At 41.0% G+C, this 16315-nt stretch overlaps 1 protein-coding gene across 1 annotated transcript; it reads left to right on the top strand.

The window, feature by feature from the left end:
* Positions 1-470: 470 nt before the first annotated feature.
* On the top strand, positions 471-15964 carry RIOK1 (RIO kinase 1). The gene is made up of 17 exons (XM_085051947.1): positions 471-614; positions 1453-1657; positions 2815-2905; positions 3880-3949; positions 4644-4686; positions 5527-5619; positions 6366-6478; positions 6609-6689; positions 7228-7314; positions 7873-8010; positions 8413-8516; positions 10177-10283; positions 10893-10958; positions 12569-12688; positions 12974-13027; positions 14103-14252; positions 15756-15964. The coding sequence occupies exons 1-17, from the start codon at positions 544-546 to the stop codon at positions 15864-15866; spliced, it is 1704 nt and encodes a 567-aa protein (XP_084908073.1). The 5' UTR covers positions 471-543; the 3' UTR covers positions 15867-15964.
* The last annotated feature ends 351 nt before the right edge of the window (positions 15965-16315 follow it).

Below are 16315 nucleotides of genomic sequence, written 5' to 3'. Positions count from 1 at the left end.
AATCCCAGTCAGGAGAAGAGGCTTTGAAGACGCAGTATTTTTAAGGCTCTATTATTTAATATTATACAGATGTACGACATTAGAGTATTGATGTGGTGTGAACTCATAGAATCACAGAACGGCTTGGGTTGGAAGGGACATTGAAGATAATTTCGTTCATACCGCTGCCGTGGGCAGGGACACCTTCCACTAGACCGGGCTGCTCCGAGCCCCATCCATGAACACTTCATGGGAGGGACATCCACAGCTTCCCCGGACAGCCTGTTCCAGTGCCTCACCACCCTGGCAGTTAAGAATTCTTCCTAACCTAAACCTGCGGTGTTTCGGCGCAAAGCCATTCCCCGTACAAGCCCGCGTACAAAGTCCCTCGGCGGCTCTCCCAGGGCCGCAGCAGGCCGGAGCTGGGCGGCTCCATGCCAGCGGCGCTCGCCCGCGCTGCGCTTGTCCCTCTGGCGCCGCCGTAGTGGCAGGGCCGCGCCTGCGTCCCGCGGCATCCCGGCTCCTCGTTCCCGGCTCCCGGCTCGTGCTGGGCCCGCCGCCGCCATGGATTACCGAGCGCTAGTGATGAGCCAGGTCGTGCCCGGGCAGTTCGACGATGCGGACTGCTCGGACAGGTGAGGGGGCTGGCGGGGCTGGCGGGGCTGGCGGGGCTGGGCCTGAGGCGCGGCCGGGCAAACACGCGGGGCCGAGCGGAGCGGGGAGAGCCCTGGCACTCGCCCGGCAGCGGGGAAGGGAGAGCGGGCGGTGCTGCCCCGTTACAGGAGGAGGTGAGAGGAAGGGCTGCGTGTTTCTCTCGGCTCCCCTTTTCCTTTAGGTGTGCTGCTTTGGGACACGTTGTCCTGGCAGAGAGCTGTGACACGCTGCTGACATTACGGAGCCATAGCATCAGCTAAGTTGGAAAAGACCTCAGAGATCATCGAGTCCTACCTGTGACCCAACACCACCGTGGCACTGAGTGCCACTTACAGTCTTTCCTTAAACACCTCCAGACTCCACCACCTGGACAATCTATTCCAATGTGTAACTGCCCCTTCTGGGAAGGAATTCTTCCAAATGTCCGAGCTAAACCTTCCCTGGTGCAAGTTTAGGCCATGCCCTTCTGTTCTGCCGCTTGTTGCCTGGGAGAAGAGACCGACCCCCACCTGGCTACAGCCTCCTTTCAGGGAGTCGTAGAGAGTTATAAGATCCCCCCTGAGCCTCCTTTTCTCCAGGCTAAACACCTCCAGCTCCCTCAGCTGCTCCTCCTCGTGCTCCAGACACTTCCCCAGCTTCATTTCCCTTTTCTGGACATGATCCAGCACCTCTATGTCCTTCATGAATAGAGCACCCTAGAACTGGACACAGTGAACTAAAACATGAGTGAAAATGTACAATCCTTTGTGGGGATAAATGTATTGAATTTTGGTGACTAACAATCGTTTTTAGTTGAGAGACATCTGTGTTTCTTTCAAGTGATTCTACAGAAGACATAGAAACACGTAAAGGGGGTGAGACCCCTGAGAACTGCCAGTTGTGCAAGTGTGAAGAAGTTAACACTCAGGAAGGAGATGGTGATGATGACAACGATGATGAAGAGGAAGATGACGACTGGGACTGGGACGATGAGGTGGGAAGACTCACGAAGCGCCACAGTGCTGCTGGTGGATGCAATCCACAGGTATGTTGAAGGCTATTCCGTGAGCCTCGAGCGTGCCTAAGAGCAAATGGGGCTAACCTGAAGGCTTTGTTCTTTGTTAGTGTTTTGTGGAGGATAAATATAAGCAAAATGTTTTCCTTGAGGGAATCCCCTTCCTTTGAGTCTGTTCCTGTGACATGCCATACCTGTATGTACATTGCAGCCAGAGCTCCATTTGATTTTGTTGTCTCAAACCCTGTTGCTGGATTCTCTTTGTCACTGCAGTTTCCTCCTGTTCCTTACCTTTCTCAACTTTTCTTTCCTTGCCCATCCTGATCTCTATAAATGTTCCTTACTATTTGATATTTGTCCTTTGTTTTTCTGAGCATCTTCCCCAGGCTTTCTATTTAATTTTGAGACTATCTGCTAGTCTTATCCAGGGTGAAATAGGTTATATTTTTGTCTTAATAGCGAAGGAGGCAAAAAAAGACCCAACAAAAACCATAGGAAATGGGAGATGCTAGAAGTGAATTTAGAATGTGTGGTGTTGGCATAAAAACTCTGGCATTGTGCAGAATGAAAAGCACATGTGAAGGTAAGGAGGATGCTAGTTCTCACATCAGCCTGGACACTAGAGGTTCAAAACCTTATTTTTCTTATTGATGCCAACTTAGCAGAACAGTTGAGGTAAATCAGAGTGGTGCTGATCCCAGCGTGTCGTGTCTGACAGCCCTTGTCCTGTGTGGTTTATTCTTGCCTTTAGTTAGAGGTTTATGCTGTCCAGTGTTGGTGAAATCATATTTAGGTGTTAGTTTGGAGAGGACTACCTGTAAGAAAAGACAGAATCTTGCAAAGTTTTCTCTGTTCATTACCTCTGCATTTTTTACTCTTATTTTATTCTTTGTTTTTGTCTTCTATTCTCTTCCTTTTGCAGACAGAAAATGTGCTGGATGAGAGACTTCTAGCATCCTAGACTAAAAATAACCTTGGTTTGGAGCACTTTTAGAGTTTGAAGTGATGTGTTACTTGTATTTTCTTTTCTTGATGTAGGTAAAATCTGGTGTTAATTCATATCTGTTTCCTCACACCTTGTATAGTTTTAGGCATAGGTATTTGAGATGACTTTTCCAATGATGTTTTCTGAATTTCAAAGGGGTGTGTACAGAAGGTGACTTATGTTAACAAATCCTTTGTTTCAGGCTAACAGACAGACCTCTAATTGCTCTTCAGCAAAACTGTCCACCCCTACAGGCAAGGTTTTAAGGAAATTTGAACACAAAATTAATTTAGGTGAGTATAATTGCATTGTCATCTGTTATGAAGAGTTACCACTCTGTGGCATTTTCAGATTAATTCTGATTATGTTAAATCAGTACTCACTGGAATGGGTGAGTTAACCATTGCCAGAGAGATTAAAAATGGTTTTTGTCAACTTGAAGTTGTACTTTAGTAAAGTCTGCTTTAGTCTTCATGAACTGACTCTCTGAACTCTCTCTCCACCTTCAGAACCACATGGCTGTTTTGTTGGGTTTTTTTCTTTCCCCTGGACTTCTCCAGACAACATGAAGTCTTTCTTCCATAGATTCTCTGTAGGAACAAGCTGTTTGGGTGGAAGGAGGGAATCAGCTCTGTGTTATGATGTTAGTCATTCCCACAGCTGCAAAAGGCAGTTGCAGTCCCCTGTAGTATTTGGGGGTACATTATGCAGCAGTTCTCTCCCAGGGGCAGAGTTTCTGTGATGGGTGAAGAGGCTGCTGTCCCAGCCTGTGTAGTTTGGTATTTACCCTGAGATGGAAACAGCACAGCCTGTCAGGACTAGGGGCACTGTGATTGGCACCTTTTGACAGGGTAGTGATCAGAGGTTGTGTTTTCCTTTATAACAAAGTGGTGCTAGAATGAAGGCTGCTGGTATTTGTAGCCAAATACAGCAGCTTTTGTACACTTAGCATTTAATCAAACACCATTTAAGTGCATTGTTGGAGAGAATCTGGGACGCTATTGCTTATTGTGTTAAAAAAATGGCATTTGACTGTTATAAGTGAAGAAAAGACAAATTTAATGGTGAGATGTTGTCCAAAAGGCATTACTGGCATTACAACATTTCCAAGTCTGTTGAACTGTCTCTCATCTGTGTTGTTACCTTATAGTCCTACTTTGAAATGTAAACAGAGTGAAGTGCTAGGTTAACTCTGGTGTGTAGGAAACTTCTTTGGATTTTGGTTTGTTTTTTTTTTTGTTTTCATTTCTTCTTACATGTTTTTCAGATAAGCTAAATTTTGATGACTCTGTTATAAACAGAGTCACAGAAAAGTCTAGACAGAAGGAAGCAGACATGTGAGTATTACTTATGGTTCTATTTTCGCTTAAATAATTTGAACCCAGAAGTGTAGTCCTTATTTCCTTATTTGAATAAGTTCGTTAAGAAAAATGATGTTCAATAGTAGTCTGCATGCAGTTTGTCCTTTAGTTTTAAACTTTTTGGTTTCCAAATCAGTTGTCTAAATCATCCCAAAGTTTTGATTCTTCTGTCACTAGTAGCTTATCTGACTGTGTTGGTGTAGTAAGACAGAAGTGATGGGTGTTATTCCCCTAGAAAAGACTCTTTTTTTCTAAACAGAAATCCTTAAGCAGCTGAGCTAAAAAGGTATTGGAGGTCTTTTGAAGGTTCCTTCTGATGATTTGGTGAAGGAAAAGTATTTCTTTTCAAGATTTTTTTTTTGTTTTGGCATGCATCTCATAGCCCTAAGTTGTAAACACAGATACTGTGCCATCCTGAATGTGCATAATTCAGAAGGGGCAAGAAGATCTCTGTAAAAGTGAAAGGCTCTGATGTTTATGGTGGTGGTTTGTTTTTTATTTTTTTCTTTTCATCCCTCTGCCTACAGGAGAAATCTTTGCTTTTGTATGAAGTGAAAACCTTACTTCTTAAGGCTGCCATCTTATCTTTGACACAGAATGTCACTGTTTGCTTTGTCCAAGTTCCAAGCCCATATGTGGGATTGTAACATTTTATTTTCACTTCTGCTAGGTACCGAGTCAAAGACAAGTCAGACAGAGCAACAGTAGAACAGGTAAGTCCTTTGTTTATCAAATTTCCTTTTTGACCAGAGCAGATAATGGAGAGTTTTGGAATCAATGATAGAACAGTTAGAGGAGGAACAGAATTCTGTTTCCCGTGTTATTCTGAAGAGACCTGTTCCTTCCTTCCTTCCTTCCTTCCTTCCTTCCTTCCTTCCTTCCTTCCTTCCTTCCTTCCTTCCTTCCTTCCTTCCTTCCTTCCTTCCTTCCTTCCTTCCTTCCTTCCTTCCTTCCTTCCTTCCTTCCTTCCTTCCTTCCTTCCTTCCTTCCTTCCTTCCTTCCTTCCTTCCTTCCTTCCTTCCTTCCTTCCTTCCTTCCTTCCTTCCTTCCTTTTCTTCTCTCTTTCCATAAACATTTTAGTTCTTATTTTTGACTTTAATATTGTGATTTGTTCATATTTGCAATACCGAATTCCATCTTAAGCTTTTATTAAATTCCAAATAACAAGAAAAAATGTTGGGTTTGCCTTTCTTCATTTTTTCTTCTTTAGCAAGGCTGAACCACCTGGCTGTTCTATTTCAGTCGTGATAGTTGTATCCCAAGAAAAATCTTATTTTAAAACATTTAATGCACCTATGGGTGAGAAATTATTTCTTTGTCTCTTCTAGAGCTAGCTCAAAGACATATGCTTAGTTAAAAAGAAAGAAAAAAAAATTGGAAGAAGAAGTGAAATATCATCCTAGACTCATGGCAAAATTCTGAGTGGTTGCTGTTCAGATTATCGTTTGATCCTTTCAGAATAGTCTGATGCCAAGGGTGCTTTAATATGATACTAAGACTGGACACTATTATTAGGTTTTGTCCTCTGCTGACTTTTCTGTATTAAATTTGAGGTGTTGGACCCAAGGACCCGAATCATTCTGTTCAAGATGCTCTCTAGAGGTATCATATCAGAAATCAATGGCTGCATCAGCACAGGGAAAGAAGTAAGTTTTATTGCAAACAATGTAGTAGTTTGTTTTTTTGTTTTTTTTTCCCAGCGAGCTGAGTGGAAGTCTTTGGTGCTCAGAAGATGTAGTGAAATAGTTGGGTTTAGTTCTACAATTTTTGTGTTGCTTGATTGGTAGGCAGTTATCTTAAGAAAAGATTTGTTAATGCTAGAGGAAACCAATTTTCCCAAGTATTAAAGATTCCTAAGAATGCTTTAATATTGTCTTAAATTTGTGCATGTTGTTAATTGCATCTTTCAACAAGAAGTTTTGGCAAAGCTATAATACTCACAGTATTAAACAGTGTATTAAACAGTGCCTGAAAAAAACATAGAAACCCAGGTAATTCTGATTAAAGACGTACTTCCACCCCGTGTAGAGGTGGAAACATGAGACATTTGGGCCATGCTTTAGGGCCTGAATAGTGCACAGGCTCAAGTTAACCCTTCACCCAAAACCTAGTTTCAGTCTCCCATGTGAGGATGTGGCAGAATTTCGTTGTGGAATGTTGATTTTATTCAGTGGGCATTGTTGCACCCCTGCCCCATTCTGTGTACTTTCCGTAAGCTGCCTTTCATGGAAAAAGGATTGCCCTTGTAGGCAGTCTCCTTCAGCTGGGTGCCACACAGGGGCTGGGGTGAGATCAAATCTTTTCCAGGTGTCAGAATCAGAAGAAGAGAGAAGATTATGTTGCTTTAAAGAGCTTTTCCTTAATGTTATTTCTTCAATTTTTAATCTGATAGGCCAATGTATATCATGCCAGTACTGCAAATGGAGAGAACAGAGCAATAAAGATTTACAAAACCTCTATTCTGATGTTTAAAGATCGGGATAAGTATGTGAGTGGTGAATTCAGGTGAGTTGAATTTCTGCCTGGTTTTACTGGGGAAGAGGGATTGTTTTGAAAGGTGTTAAAATCACTGCCTCATGCTCATGCTGCATTGATAGGCTAAAAGTTCCTGTTGTCTTTTTTTCTTTATTTAAAGATTTCGTCATGGATACTGCAAAGGCAACCCAAGAAAAATGGTGAAGACATGGGCTGAGAAAGAAATGAGGAATTTAATAAGGTGATTTTTTCAGTTTTTAATTCATCATGCAGAGTGATGTATAAACTTTCATGTTTGTAGGAGGTCCTCTCTTATTGCTAGACTGTGGCTATCACTACCCTTTACGGTCTCTGGAGTGTTCAGGAAAGTGTCTTAAGCCTCACTATGGGAGAGAAACAAAAGGGAAGGGAAGAATAAAGATCTTCTTTTGTTTTGCTGCTAATGCTGTAAGCCCTTCAATGTCTGGACTCTGTCTGACATGACTGAACAGCAAGGAAAAGCTAGAAATAGCTGCTACTGAGCAGCAGCACGCTGTGTGATATAGGTTAATCTAGGATTAACCTGAACTGTGTAAAGATTCTTTGACACAGGAATGCTTAGAAAAGGGTCAGAATGGTTGTGGCTTTTTGTGTGCATTTCCTACTTATTCTTCACAAGTGAGAGTTTTCTGAGCTCTCACTGTGTAGTACATTCAAAGCTACAGAGCTCCTTTATGCACTAGTGCAAAGCAAATAGAATTTGGTTTTATTTTTTTTGTGGCTTTGCTCCTGTGTTTCAGGTTGAATACAGCCCAGATACCTTGCCCAGAGCCAATTATGCTAAGGAGTCATGTGCTTGTCATGGGCTTTATTGGTAAAGGTGATAGGTAAGTATCCTTAGAAAATCAACTTTTTGGTTGGCTTTTGTTTGGTTTTATTTAGTAATAGCTTTTCCCAAAGGTTTATTAAAACCAAACAAATCAACTCTCTGAATTTATCTACAGTTACTTTAGGCCTGTAAAGTTAACATGTGCATGTGTCCTGTGGAATGGTCCCAGACATTTGTCAGCTGCTATTGCAGGCAATCTGTGTGATTCTGAAGCCTCAGTTGTGTGCAAAATTAATTCATAAAGTGACTTAACCAGAGATTAATGCTGGAAAGACTTGCTAATCATACATGAAGATAGCTCATTGTTTTGTAGTACAGACATTAATGTAGCATGGTCCAAATTAGCTCCAGTTAGAAATAGCGCTCCAGCATCTTTGGGAAGCATGTAGCAAAGTTCTGCTGCTCCTTGTGCTGGCTCCTTCCACATGGTTGCTCGTGCTTACTTACTTGATGTACTCAGGGAGTGAAATGATCATGCACAGCAATTAAGGCATTTTCAGCTGCTATGAAGAAGGAAAAAGCATTTACTTTCTGGTATTTGTGTTGTCATTTCAAGGCCTGCTCCTCTGCTGAAGAACGCTCAGTTATCTGACTCCAAGGTTCGAGAGCTGTACCTACAGATCATCCAGTACATGAGAAGAATGTACCAAGATGCCAGACTTGTTCATGCAGATCTCAGTGAATTTAATATGCTGTATGTTTTTAATCCTTGCTCTGAATTGTGACATCTAAAATGTATGCATTGGCAACCTCTGTGTGAGAATACTGATGTACCTTTCAGGGAGGGTGGGGTCCTTGTCATTCATGGGTTTTGTAACTTAGCTAATTAATTATGTGGCTTTTAACCCAGATCTGAGCTTTCTCTGTTAAAAAACCCAGCAGGCAAACAAAGACTATTAAAAAAAAAATTACACAGCTTTTGTTGAGGAGGGAAAGGATTGACTGAAAAAAGCCACCCTGACCCTAATGTGCAAAGTGTATGCCAGAGGAAGAAGTTAGGATTTTTTTTGCTGGTTCTTAAGTTGGAAGCATGCTTTGTTGCCTGTCCCTCAGTAATCTGGTAGTTAGTGCAGCTGTGTGTGGGGTTTTCTTGCAGGTACCACGGGGGGGATGTGTACATCATTGATGTGTCTCAGTCCGTGGAGCATGACCACCCTCATGCACTGGAGTTCCTGCGGAAGGATTGTGCCAACGTTAATGGTGAGGGGGCTGCACTTCAGCTCTTGTTTGGACAGCTGCTTTATTTAGCAGGATGAACCCCGTTCACCTAATGTTCTTTCAGGTATAACTGACTGTAGAAGCTGTCAGAATTCCATTAAAATATTTCCTCTTGTATGTTCTCATTACTTCCTCAGGGACCAGTGTACTGTGCTGAATTCAGAAGAGTGCAGCCTGTTTTGCTAGAAATTATCTGTCTGAAATGAGTAATGTGGCTGAATTTCAGACTTAGGATAGATCTAAAATCGGTCCCAGTCTGCAGCAGTACCCACCCCAGTCTTAAATTCCCTTACTTAAAGTACTGTGTAGACATACATGTACTTTCTTCTGTGAGTTGAATCCACATCTGGAATTCCTCAGCTGGCAAGAAGTTTCTCTGTATTATAAGGTTCCCTGCACTTACTTGTCCAGGACAGCTGAGAGTATCAAGGCATAATAGAGTAATTAATTAAAGATGTTATCACTTGTCATAGTATTTTGATAAGCAAGTAAAGCTTAATTGTGTTTTTCTCTTGAGAATTTGGTCTTCATGTGTGAGTATACATGTTTGGTAACAGATCCACACCTTCTGGTAGGGTGTGTCCCTGAGGACAAAAAAATCTCTCATTGTAGGCTGCTTTTGTCCTCCTTTTCAGATTGAGTTTTTTTCTTATTTTCCAGAGACTCCTGAAAGTCTGTGTGAAAAACTGTGTGCATTTTGACGCTATGTGTCTGTTGAAATCCAGTATGCTAGTTTTCCCTTACTCCTTTTCAGTTCATGGATTTCTGGTAACTCCCAGCTCAATTAGTTGCACCCTTGCTCATTGTCTTTTGACTTGCTTTCCATAGATATTCTAGTGTCTCAGTGAGTTGCAGTGGTTTTGGTGTTATTTTGCTTGTTTTCTGTCGCTGCAACTTTCTCTGTCTAGTCCTCCTACAGAGACTCTAAAAAACACCCAGTTCTGCCCTAGTGTGATCTTTGCTGAGACTTCTTGTTCCGTGGACACAGAGAGCTTCTTCTAAACTAAGTAATTTTCTAATCTTTCTATGATTAATTTCTCACAGTGAGAGATCTTCTGGGAATTTTAGTAGGAAATACTTATTAAACAGTCCTCAGTGTCACTTGCTGCTGTTTTTCAGAACAGAAATGCAATCTCTGAATTTGGTCATATTTGATTTAAGAAACCAGTTCTGAGTGAGGAAAGTTCTAGGACAGTAGTATGTCTTCCCTTTTGGGTGGATTATAATTAGGCTATACTGTATTTCAGTGGACACTTACTTCTCTCTGGCAAAAGTTTGAGGTCTCCATTCCTTATTTGAAATACATCTTTTTTTCATCTTAGTCATTGCAAATACTATGCCTGTCTTAAATTCTTTCCTTCTTAGCCCCTATTCCATTAAGTCGGGATCCTGCTGAAATTGATTTAGCTTTTATATTTATGCAGTTTTTCTCCTTTCAGTATTTGTTGCATCTGAAAGAACAGTTTCATTTCATGTGGCCAAGCATCTGGTAACTAAACTCAGTATGATGTAGAATGTGCTGCTGAGAGTTTCCCAAGTCATCAGAGTTGTTGGCATGCTGGAATTGTCACTTTAACATCAGAGCTCCATATGTTAGAGGTACTTACTTATGGGTTTCATCTCTATCCTTGTTTCCTGGCAGACTTTTTCCAGAAGCACAATGTTGCAGTGATGACTGTGAGGGAGCTGTTTGAATTTATTACTGATCCTTCTATCACAAGTGAGAACATTGATGACTACCTGTCTAAGGTAAGACCTCATGGCCTTTTTGCTTAGTAGGGGGACAATAAAATCAGGTCTAGTTCAAACTTCTTCATTTCATTTACTCTACATCCTACTATAAGGAAGTCAGCGCATGATATTGTAGTGCTAGCGCTTCAGAAATTCACATAGGTCATTTCCATTTATACCATTGTAGGGTGACCCTACTTTCAAAGCAGGTTTTCTCAAAAAATCTAAACATGAAGACTCTGTTTGAAGTGCTGTAAGAATCAGGATACTTTGAGTTAGCTCTTTCTTTCTAGCAAGGAGAAGCTCTGCAGATAACCATGCTTATATGGAGAGTGGTGTCACACGTCCTGTAGCCATGCCAGGCCTGCCACAGTTTGGCGTGGGGAGAGCAGCAAGTGTGTTTTCCCTGCTAACAGCCCAATCTGCAGCTGTAAGAGTGCTTCACAGCAGTGCTGGTTACCATTAGGTGTCGCTGGAGGCATTCCCACAGGGAAAGCTGGAGTGCGTGTGAGTGACACTGGAGTCGAGGGAGAAACGCAGATGGGAATAGTTGGATGTGATTCTAAAGACTTAATGGTGTGATTCTTAAGAGTGATAACTTTTTTCTATTGTTTTTTATTTCTTTAGGCAATGGAAATAGCATCAAAAAGAACAGAGGAGGAAAGATCCAGTCAAGATAAAGTGGATGAGGAAGTGAGGATTTCTTTTCCTGCTGTGAAATTAATATTAACCTTACCTCTTCTGAACTCTGAAAAACATTCTGTTTTCTTTGAAAAAATGTATAGTTGATGATAAGCAAAACATTGTTTGTGATACTGAGATGTCTTGACCTAATTGAGATGTGAAGTATTAAGGGATGCCATGTGTAAAAGCTGACAAAGATAAGCTGTTAGAAGGCAAATACTCTAAAAATCTGGTTTCCTAAACCAGTTTGCTTGTAGCTAGGTCTCTTAGTATATCTTCCAGTTCAGGTTTAGTTAACAAAAAAACTGAGTAGAGAGATCTGATTATGCCAGTGGTTTTGGACCAGTGATAGAGAAGCAGGCTGTTTGGATATGTGCATTGGCCAAATTGCCTATCTAGCTTCAGCCCCAGTCTAATTCAGTTCTTCCACAGCTTTTACAGTAAGTGAAGCCTTTTCAAGTCCATTGCAAAAAGCTGTCAATGTTCTGGAAATGTTTGGTGTAAAGATACAACCACTTCTATCTTAGTCTTAACTCTCCATCCCAGAAGAGCTAAAAAAACCCCAAAACCAACAACCAAGAAAAACCTCTTATATTTGGAATCAGTACTGCTTGATTTATCCAAGACTTTTGTCTTGGAGCTCAGAGGTTTTACTAACTGCTTCAGGCTTGGCCAAGGAAGGATGTTTTTTCTTTCCCATTGTACCCTCAGTGTAAAACTACTGAGCTATAGAATCAGATGCTAGGGTTTTGTAGCAAACCCATCTTCTGCAAGCAAGTTACTTCTTTGTTTATGTGAGGTACTGACCTGTAAGAGAAGTGGTTTCATAGCATCTAAGTTCAGTTTATTTCTCTTAGACTTCCTTTGTGGTCATGGATAGTTTGTGCCACTTCCTTGACAAAAGAGTAGAGCCGATGAAGGGCAGCTCTGTGGAAGTGAGACCTGTGCTTTGTGCACAGCTTAGATGAGCAGTGATGATCACAAACTGTATGGAATTCGTACTGGGATTGAACTGATACCATGAAGCAGAGAAGCAAAACACCTCTCTGATCTGGTAGGGTCATAAGCTTGCTGAAAGACTGTTGCAAACATGACAGATTTGAAGTATATTGTTGATACTGCAGTTAGTTTTTACTGTACTGTACTGCTGCAGGAACTTTTTTTGAGTTGGACTGTAGGTTGAAGCAGGTATTATTATATAGAGAGATTAAGTTCTAGCAGTGCATTTCAATGGAGTTGTCTCCTGAAGGCAGTGTAAACAACACAATAAAAACGTTAGACAAATTCTTTGAATACAGGACCTTAGGACTCAAGTAGGCTAAGAGATAGGTGGAATGATCAGGCAATTTTGTAAGCAGGCTGGTGTGAGTCACACTAAGGAATTCTTAGTTGTGATCCATCGATACTCTATAGGTTGCATGTTAAGTCTGCTCCTGCCAAAAATAAAAAAAGACCAAACAAAAAATAACTCTGCAGTTCAAATGGTAGTGGATGACTGCCATGTTCATTTGTTGTTTCTCTGATTGTGATTATTGTCCTAAGGATGCATAATCAGGAAAGAAAGACATCATGACACTGTATGTAAATTAGTAAGTCTGTGTTTCCTTTCACTGTGTTAGGTATTTAAGAAGGCCTACATACCTCGAACTCTGACTGAAGTTAAAAACTATGAGAGGGATGTGGACATAATGATGAAATTGAAAGAAGAGGATATGGCATTGAATGTTCAGCAAGATAATGTGAGTAGACATGCTGAGGCCATGCAAAATAAAGAGAGGGAATATGCATTCTTCTTACTGGAAACTGATAAGCAACAAACAAAAACAGAATCTTTGCTACCAAGTGGTGGAGTATTGAGCCTGTATCATACTTAAAAATTGTCTGGTTATTGCTAGTGCTAAAATTGTGGGGTTTATCCTGGTCTTTATTTCTTTAAATTTATTTTTAGATAGTAATTTTCTCTGGGCACAAAGAATGATGATATAATTTGATAATGTAATTTCTTCCTCTCTTCCTTGGAGTAGATTCTGTACCAGACTGTGACAGGACTGAAGAAGGATTTGTCTGGTGTTCAGAAGGTGAGAGGGTCTTTTTGAAATCCTTAATTTTAGCAATTTTCAGAAAAGTGCTTACCAGTAGTACAGAGAATGCCCTATCTTGCAGCTGGCACCATGGAATGAGTCTCTTGTCTCCAGAGTGACCATTTGTGCTCAGGATGGCAAGGCAGTGTGTCTGCATAACAGAGAAATTGCTTCCCTCCACTGTGGCTGCTGCTGGGTTGCTTAAGAATGAAATTACAATCCTTGCTTGTGGCCCTGATCTCTAAAGTTAAGGTGGAGATGTGGAAGTGTTTTCTGATTCTGGAAAATGTAATTGATTTAAACTGTTGCGTGACTGCAAGTTTTGATATGTTCAGGGTATCTTCATTGTAATATTGCATAAAGACCAGTCCTCCAGTATAAGGCATAAGATATTATGTCTTATCACATTTGAAGTACTTGGCAGTGACACTTCTGTAAAGTACACTGGATGAGAAGTTGGATACAGATCAGTTGGAGACATGTCATTCAAGGCAGAAGATCTGTGTGGATTCCCCCTCCTTACTTTGTGAATGTTCTCTAGCAGTGGTATAGACTCTTGATTTAAAATGGAAATATAAATATGGATGGGATCAGGCTGTAGCACAGTTTCCAGGCTTGTTTAAGAATAAGTGTTCCGGTGTAGATATTTGTGTTTGCAATATAGAATACATACAGTGCCCCCGAGGTAGATTTGGGTATGATCCAAGGATAATTAAAAATGGGCTTCCACATATGTTAGCAAATTGCTGTTTAACTTAGGGAAATTAGTTTGGGAGTGCAAATAACAGCTCTGCTTTGAGCCCTGACCTAAAAGAATCTGTGTTGTACATTCTAGATTCCTTGTTCTTAGTTTGGCTTAACCTACTTTTCATTCTTTATCTTGAGACTCAGGGAGGGCTGTAGTAAGGGAGATAGCATCAGATTGCTCAAGGGTTTCTTTGCAGCAGATTCTGTTTTGTTTTTTATGAATATATATATACATATATGTACATATATAGTGCATATATGTGTGTGTATGTTGTCATTAGGTTTCTTGGTTTTGATTTGATATAATTCTTGATATATCTTGCAGATTCCTGCACTTCTTGAAAAGGCAGACCATTCAGAAACAGACTCTAATGATGATGATGATGATGATGGCAGCTCGGAGGACTCTGATTCGGGCTGTAAAGAATCTGTACATCCCAAAGATAGACCTGCTGAAGTTAGCATGGACAAAAAGGTCAGCTGGCCAGGAGTTGTTCATTTTTTCCCACCTTTACTTATGTAACACAAAAATACCCAGACTTAATGGCTCTTGTGTCTTCTTGTCTGAAACAAGCTGTGGACTTTTCCTGTTGTGGAGAACGAGAGCAGAGACAGTGAATGTCATTGGGGATGCTTTATTAATGGTGGTTTTATGCAGAGCAATGTGGAACACAGCTCTCTGTAGCCTAAGCAAAGCTAGAAGAGATTTCTCTACAGGGAATTACAGGGGAGCTCAAAGTAGAATTCAGTGAAGCCTGGGCAGCTTTTCAGTCCCTCTGGCTACTCTTCCAGGCTTTGGTGTGCAGGTTTGTGGTTTTGGTCCCTGATCAACCTCCTTATGCCCAGGCAGCTCAGACCACTTGATCTGTAGAACTGGAGCCTTGGTGACAGTGTTTGTACCACAGTGGCTTTTGCAGTACCATTAGCACAGATTGGCTAGCTTTGCTGTGGGCAGGAGATGTAATGCAGTCATGCAAAGGGATTATGGCTAGGGTCTGTTTGGTTTTTTTTTTTTTAAGGTTTCATTTTCTAAACTGCAGAACAGTAGGCTCAGTTTTTGTGAGGCTTTTCTGCAGAGCATCATTCATAGGTGAGAGTCGTTTGGCAGCCTTTTAGGTGCTGTGCAATGACAAAAGAAGGGTGAAACTTGCTGGGCTTAAGGGGTTCAAGATTTGGGGCATTGCTTTTTGGGTTTTTCTTCCTAGAAAAGGTAAGATAATATATTTCATGTCTGTTAAGTAAAAATGCAGTGCTTTACTACACGCTACCAGCCTAGAGCTGCTGCCTTTCAGATGTGAAGCCAGGAAGTCTTGGCCACTTCTCATCCTAATTGATAGGTTTTCATCTGGACTCCCTTTTGCGTAAGATGAGGGTTTTGTGTATCCTGTGTGTTTAGCTGTGGGTGGAACGACTGATTAGTGGCAATTACTTCTACCTGCCCCTTCCTCTTTGTTGACTTTTTGTTTTCTAGTTGAATGTTGTCCCTTCTGTGTCTGGCACAGATTTACAGTGTGTTGCAGTAGCGTGGCATTGTTTCATGCCAGTTCTGGTGATGATCAGCTTGCTCTGAGTTATCAGCACTTATTGGGTCAATATTTTTGCATGACACATAGAAACACATACCTTGTGGGTGGCAGAAAACCTAGACCAGACAGCCTGTTGTAATCTTAGGTGTAAATAGCATGATTTAAGAGTGCCTCTTGTTCACTTTCTTCAAAGGTTGCATGAAACTCAGGATTTAACTAGTTTGAATTTTGCCCTGTCATTACCACTGTGTGGGTCTGGGCTCTACCTCCAACCTATATTTCCTTATTTTCTTTCCCCTCACCATTCCTATTGTTTTTTTTTCTTCCTTTCTTTAGCTTGATAACCTTGTTTCTCTGTCATGTGTTAATTAACTTGCTAATGTAATGACTGATTTGCTCAAAATTCTTCATTCCCTTCTGGCTTTAAATGAATGGTGTTTGATTCTTTACAGGAAAGAAAAAAGATGGTTAAAGAAGCCCAAAGAGAAAAGAGAAAAACAAAAATCCCAAAGCATGTGAAGAAGAGGAAAGAAAAGACTGCAAAAATGAAGAAAGGCAAATAAAATCAGCTTTGGCTCAGAGAAAGGGATGATGTGTTGTGGATTATCATTCAATATCTTTTTTCTTTATTAAAAAATTAAAAATCCTTTATTTATATACATGCAGTGTAAACTGTGAGAGTGGTTTTGTTAATAATATGGTGTAATTGTTTGAACAGAGTGTATGACATGGATTTCTCAATGGGAAAGAATGAGTTTAACACTTGTACCTGCTAAAATTCTTTACCTGTGCAGGTTTGACTTTTTGCTAAACTGACATTGATTTGTTCCTGTGTTCTTACTCCCTGTGCCTTCTTCACAGTGTGGAGGCAAATTGAGCTAGCTGTCTTCTGCAGGCTGTCACAGTCCCCCTGGATAACCCTGCAGGCATTGTGCCTTTGCTGCCTCCCTGCTTGCATCACTGTTGATGGCCAATTGCACACATGGCTGCAATCCCCACTTTGACCTTCACA

Source organism: Lichenostomus cassidix, chromosome 2 (genome assembly GCF_008360975.1).
Source record: "Lichenostomus cassidix isolate B80296 chromosome 2, HeHo_3.0, whole genome shotgun sequence".
In the NCBI taxonomy this organism is placed as follows: domain Eukaryota; kingdom Metazoa; phylum Chordata; class Aves; order Passeriformes; family Meliphagidae; genus Lichenostomus; species Lichenostomus cassidix.
The sequence above is the reverse complement of the archived record's forward strand: the minus strand, read 5'-3'. Positions and strand labels throughout refer to the sequence as shown.

Bases quoted from the DNA above. Each gene is read 5' to 3' on its own strand.
- RIOK1 (XM_085051947.1), top strand. From the start codon at position 544: ATGGATTACCGAGCGCTAGTGATGAGCCAGGTCGTGCCCGGGCAGTTC. The intron at 1,658-2,814 runs GTATGTTGAAGG...CCTTTGTTTCAG, and splicing joins CTGGTGGATGCAATCCACAG to GCTAACAGACAGACCTCTAA. The intron at 2,906-3,879 runs GTGAGTATAATT...CATGTTTTTCAG, and splicing joins TGAACACAAAATTAATTTAG to ATAAGCTAAATTTTGATGAC.